The sequence below is a fragment of a genome, unplaced genomic scaffold (assembly GCF_019419815.1).
Source record: "Pyrus x bretschneideri cultivar Hongxiangsu unplaced genomic scaffold, Pyrus_bretschneideri_v1 Contig16, whole genome shotgun sequence".
NCBI lineage: Eukaryota > Viridiplantae > Streptophyta > Magnoliopsida > Rosales > Rosaceae > Pyrus > Pyrus x bretschneideri.
In genome coordinates this window covers 2,840,001-2,846,405 of record NW_025999457.1, presented here as the reverse complement: position 1 = coordinate 2,846,405, position 6,405 = coordinate 2,840,001, and the positions used below count along the sequence as shown (strand labels likewise).

Below are 6,405 nucleotides of genomic sequence, written 5' to 3'. Positions count from 1 at the left end.
ATAATCTGAATCAGAGAAAGCAGTCAATTGTACACCTCCAGGTCTATAAACTAGACCCTGATCATAGGTAGCCTTCTGATAACGTAGGATCCTCAGTGTTGTTGGGCGAATGTAAGGACTGACACACTTGGTTCACAACATAAGAAAGATCAGGTCTCGTAATGGTCAAATGATGTAGGGCACCTACAACACTTTGGTATAATTCAATCCCCAAAAGCACTCAGTTTTTGTCCAGAAGAAATTGGAGTCGAGATTGGCTTGGCATTGGTAAATTTAATGCATTTGATCACCAGAGCATGTTACTTCAACACCTAGGAAGTAGTTGAGAGGACCCAAGTCCTTCAGGAAAATAAAGTGCCCAGTCTCTTTATCAACCGAGCCATTTGATAAGTGTTGTTTCCTGTGAGCAATATATCATCCACATAGATTAGTAAGGTGAGATATACTCCTCTTTGATTGAACACAAACAAAGAATAATCACACTTGGATTTTATATACTCCTCTTTGATTAAACACAAACAAAAAATAATCACACTTGGATTCTTGAAATCCCAATTGAAGCAAGAAATCATAGAATATCTGAAACCAAGCTCTCGGCGCTTGTTTTAACCCATATACACTGTGCTGCAACTTGTAAACATGGTGCAGGTACTGCTTGTCAATGAAACCCGCTGTTTGTTTCAGATAAACTTCCTCAGTGAGATAACCACGCAAGAAAGCGTTCTGGATGTCCAACAGCCTTACATGCCCCTTCTTTGACACTGCCAAACCAAGCGCAAGCCGAATGGGACTGTGCTTTACAACAGGACTAAAAGTCTCGTTGCAGCCAATCTCTGGTTTTTTATGAAAACCATTGGCCATAACCTCGCCTTATGTCTCTTGATCGAACCATATGCACGTCGTTTTATCTTGAATACCCACTAGTTTGGAAGAAGATTCATGGTGGGATGATAAGGAACAAGGCTCTAGGTACCATAGCGCTGCAAAGCACTAAATTCTTGAGCGGCAGTTTTCTCAAGAAAGAAGATTCATGTTAAGTTACTAAACTTCAAATTCAGTGGTAAATACCGCGTCTGAGACTCGTTATCTTCAAACAATTGCCTGCCGGAACCAGCGCGAAGACCAAATTCGAAACCAACATTTAACTTACAATTAGCTAAATTCTTAATGCTTAAAGATTTAGTTTCCTTTTTCTAGTAGCGCTAATCCACCTAGACTGTGAAAAATTAAGAAAGTAATAGGCATGATAATCTATCTGATCATAATTAACTACCGTTTGGTTCCTGAGAAATCAAAGGAAAAATTTTCAACTTGTTCTTGTAATCTCAGTTTTTCATCTTCCAAAAACAACCAAGAAACTAAATGAATACAGATGCAAATACACACACATATACATAAAATGCATACAAACATATATGTATATGTATATGTATATGTATATGTATATCTATATATATATATACACACACACTACAGTTGAGATGGGGACCTGGAGAGTAGGAAAGTTGAAGGCCGCCTCTGGCAGTGGCAGGACGAAGAAAAGAGGAGAAGCTGCGAGAGGAAGAGGATGGAAAGAGCAAGCTCCATTCTGTGATCTTTGAGGTTGACGATGGAGACGATGGAGCTGGATTCAGGAAGCCATTGTCTATTTCTATGGGAAGTTCCTAGCTGTCGAATGATTTTAGAAGTAATTATCTAAATGTTCTCTTGTATTTACCAACTCGTAAAAACTCGGAAAAATGTTTCTTTAAATTCGTTATCAAATACCTAAAAATAAGGAAGCACATTAACTAGGGGGCTAGTTGATCCGATTCCCCTTCCTTACTTTTTATATTTTTTAAGTTCTTTCGTTCCTTCATTTTTTCATTCCTGATAAGTAAATATTGAATTAAGAGTTAAATGGATCTAATGTTGCATATTGTGTTTATGAACGAGCCTTGGTAGGAGTCACGGTCTAATCCTAAGCGAAATTGTCACGTATATAGGGCCAATGTTTTAATGTTTAGGCTCATCAAAGGGTCAATTCGGTTTTCCTACCTCTGACTCTCTAAGTTGATCAAGTACTCAAAGTAACGCTCAAGGAATACTTCATTTGCACAACATGATAACAATAATAAGGAAATACAATGGAGGGGTTTAGTAGAGAGGCTGCTTGTGGCGTAGTAAACATTAATTTAGGTCTTGAGGACAAGAGGCAATGTAGACCAATCTCTTATGACAATTGTTGAATTGAATTTAGAAAGTCAGAAGTGACAAAACATTTCCTCATGTTGCTACCAACTACGAATCATAAATGATCAATTGAAGAAAGAAGATAAGGTCGATGAATGATTAAGCGAAACTTGGCCTTAGAGACCAATGAAATGCGACCTATAAGCTTTATTACACAAAAGTACTTTGAAGAGCTCTTCTTCTGCTTCCATGCTTACTTTTTCTATAGGTCTTGAGGACTAAAGCAATGTTGACCAACCTCTTGTGACAAATGTTGAATAGAATTTAGAGTCAGAAGTGACAAAATGTTTCCTTATATTGCTATCAACTATAGATCAGATATGATCGGTTGAAGAAAGAAGATAAGATTGATGAATGATTAAGCGATATTTTACTTTAGATACCAATAAAATGCGACTGAGACATTTTATTACACAAAAGTTATTTGAAGACCTCTTGCTTCTGCTATAGGTCTTGAGGACTAGAGGTGATCTTGACCAATCTCTTATGACAACTGTTGAACTGAATCTAGCCATCAAATTTTGTAGCCTCCTCCAACCATCACCCAATTGAACGTAGCCATCAAATTTGAGTTATTCCAACTATTGGTCTTGCTTGTAAAGAATGAAGTTAATTCGTCAGCAACTGCATCATGTACGGTGTTATCTTCAGTCGTCCACTATTTTTCAAACGATTGAGGTTTGGCTTTAGTTAAAGCATCTCCAAAAGAGATGTCAAAAGATAAATGTCAAATGTTAATTTGATGACTGATATGGTAATGTCAGATTTTCTCTTTTTCCAACCGATATGTTTTTTTTTTTTTTGTGATAAATGATATTTGTATGACTCATTTTAAAAAGAAATCAATTAAAGTACATTTTTCAAGATCTATAATTGGTGCATTAATAGGACCCACATAATAGAATAATTAAAAAACAATTAACATCACATATTCTCATATGTCAAATTTGACATATGAAAACTCATATCTCAATCCACATAGGATTGACATATCGGTTGGAATTCACTTCTACTTTCAAATTTGATTACATGAAATTTCACCTAAGATTTGACATCTTTTTTGGAGATGGTATCAGAGGTGATCAACAACAAGATGGGCAACCAAGAAATGTCAAAAACTCTGGACACGTGTAAGGCTACTTTACCAACACCTAATGCATTGCATGTCAATATAAATGATCTGGGTCGATCTCAATGGTTAATTATCCTTTGATTGCACTGTTAATCAACTTTGTTAAAATAATGACACAGTTCAGCTACTGGTATTGAGCCGCAGACAAACGACCACCGATTCCCTTAATTTTATAATTAGTAAATTGTTAGTGAAGACGATGCATAATATATTCCTTCATCATGGAGCCTCTTTTGTCTTTGTCCTATCGTTCTAGAGTCTTCTTAAGGGAGGGGTCGATTCGATTCCCTTGGGGTAGATTTACAGTGTTAACTCTTTGGGGCTTTTGGATCTAGTCCAAAAATATAGGTAGTTTTTGGGATTAGATCCAATTATCCAATTACATATTTTGATATCAATTTTGTCCCTTTTGACAAAAAATTTTAATTTTTTTAATCAATTATTCAGTTTTTAAATTTTGAATATTTAAATACTCAAACTAAAATATTATCTAGTAATTATGAACTACCTACTACTTATGAAGAAAAGAAAACCGATATAATCTAGTAACTACGTACCTATTGTATAGTAAGAAGGATGTTTTATACCTACAAAGCAGATATAATCTACCTGCAAAACAAAAATAAACTACCTATTGGATTGGAATAAAAATTTTGGGAACCTACATGGCGGAACATAGAAATATAAATATGATATAATATACCACCATGAAAGGAATGAATTTGGAGGGAAGAACACAAAAATATCACCCATGAAATGAAGAGACAAAAAAGAGGAGGATTGATTCCATGATCCAACAAAGGGAATTCTATTTTCGTTTCACTGCTCGTTTTTGTTTTACTTGTTCATTGACTATTGTTTTTGTTTGCAGGATCCATTTTCCGGTAACTGAATATGATCAACTACTTAAACTGAGTTACCTGGACTGTAAGATCAAATCAAATTGTCAAATATGTGTTGACACGGTCAAATATCTGACCGGAGTGAGTCCCTGTAATTACGTATAAAAATTGCATCTCGTAAATTATCAAAAATACATTTGAAGTTTCAAATTTTGTTTTTTTGAATTTTAGAACATGGATCTTCTATTCTTTTTACTTGTTCATTCAGTTCCTGTTTCATATGTGCAGCACCCAATTTGCAGCAACTGTTCTTCCTATGGCATTGAGCACCCAAAGAGCCTCTGCATCTTTTCTTTCGAATGAATCAGCTTCTTTATGGAAGTATGATGTGTTTTTGAGTTTCAGGGGTGTAGACACCCGCAGGGGCTTTGTATCCCATTTACACCATGAATTGTCCAAGTGCCAAGGAATTACGACTTTCATGGACGATCGAGAGCTTGAAGGAGGAACAAGTATTCATCTTGAGCTCCCAAGTGCGATCAAAGAATCGCATATTGCAATTGTTGTTCTCTCACCGAACTATGCTTCTTCCAAATGGTGCTTGGACGAACTTACAACCATTCTTCGATGCATGGAATCCAGGAACTCAGTTCTGCCGGTCTTTTATCAGACAGATCCATCTGACGTCGGAAATCAACGGGGATGTTTTGCCGAAGCCTTTACGAAGCATGAACAAAATTCGAGCAGTACCGAAGATAAAGAGAGGGTGGTCCAATGGAAAGCTGATCTAAAAAAAGTGTCCAAAATTTGTGGTTGGCACTCGAAGGAATCTAAGTAAGCATGCATGAACTTTAATTTCCTATGTCTTAGCAGAGTCAAAATTGGATGCTTCATTTATGTTTTTTTGATTGGTTATTTCATACCATGTAGGAGTGAAAGTGAGATTATACAACAACTCGTCAAAAGTGTGTGGAGGAAAGTGCAAGCTACATTCCCGTTGTTAGATTCCTCACAGGAATTAGTTGGGGTTAATTTTGGTCTTGGGCAAATAAGTTCGTTGTTAGCTCATGATGTCAATGATGTTCGCTTTATAGGGATAACGGGGATGGGTGGCATTGGTAAGACAACCCTTGCTAAGCTTGTTTATGATAGAATCTTCCATCATTTTGAAGTTCACTGCTTTCTTGAAAACGTTAGAGAGGCTTCTACAGCAGACCCTACTCTAATTCGTCTTCAAGAAACACTTCTTTCACCGATGTTGAAAGAAAAGATTCTTACGCAACAATGGGGAATCAATTACACCAAGAGATGCTTACGGAACAAAAAGGTTCTTCTTGTACTTGATGATGTGGATCACATAAACCAACTAAAAGTACTAGCTGGAAAGGACGAGTGGTTTGGCATGGGAAGCAGAATTATCATTACAACTAGAAATGAACGTCTGCTAGTCGAGCATGGCATAATATTATGTCATAATGTTGAGGTGTTAAATGATGATGAAGCTCTTGCACTGTTTAGCCTGCATGCCTTTAAGAAAAATATGCCCGAGGATGGGTTTTTGGAACTGTCCGAGTGTTTCGTTAAATATGCTGGAGGCCTTCCATTAGCTCTTAAAACTTTTGGGTCGGCATTGTTTAAGAGAGGGCTAGATTTTTGGAATAGTAAACGGGATAATCTGTCAAAAATTCCTAATACAGAAATTATTCATAAACTTAAAATAAGTTATGATGAACTAGAAGAGATGGAGAAGAGCATTTTTCTTGACGTTGCATGTCTCCACAAAGGGAAGTACAGAATGGAAGTAATTGAAATACTAGATATTTCTTTTGGAATTTCTAGTAGTACTATGATAGATGTACTAATTGAGAGATCTCTCCTCTATCAAGATCACAACAAATATATATGGATGCATGACTTGATACAAGATATGGCACGTGAAATTGTTCGTCAAGAGTCTAAAGAGCCTGGTCAGCGCAGTAGGTTGTGGCTTTACGATGACATCGATCAGATATTTAGGAAGAATAAGGTAAGAAGTTAAATACCAAGTTTGGAAGAAGATATTGATTTCTTTTGACATTATATTAGACTTGAATGTGAAATTAATTTGTCCTTTTTTTCTTAATTGTTAGGGAACAACATCAATTGAAGCCATATCCTTACGCTTGTCCAACGTAGAAGAGGTGCCCCAGTGGAATTGCG

The 6,405-nt window shown here is 36.4% G+C and overlaps 1 protein-coding gene across 1 annotated transcript in view; it reads left to right on the top strand.

Moving 5' to 3' along the window:
* Positions 1-4,202: 4,202 nt before the first annotated feature.
* The window catches only part of LOC125475832 (TMV resistance protein N-like), a 4,980-nt gene continuing 2,777 nt past the window's right edge, over positions 4,203-6,405 (top strand). Inside the window, exons 1-4 of the mRNA XM_048581202.1 lie at positions 4,203-4,347; positions 4,495-5,040; positions 5,137-6,232; positions 6,336-6,405. The exon at positions 6,336-6,405 is cut by the window's right edge and continues 209 nt beyond it. Coding sequence (XP_048437159.1) covers positions 4,523-5,040; positions 5,137-6,232; positions 6,336-6,405 — 1,684 coding nt within the window. The 5' untranslated portion in view covers positions 4,203-4,347; positions 4,495-4,522. The remainder of the gene's footprint in view (positions 4,348-4,494; positions 5,041-5,136; positions 6,233-6,335) is intronic.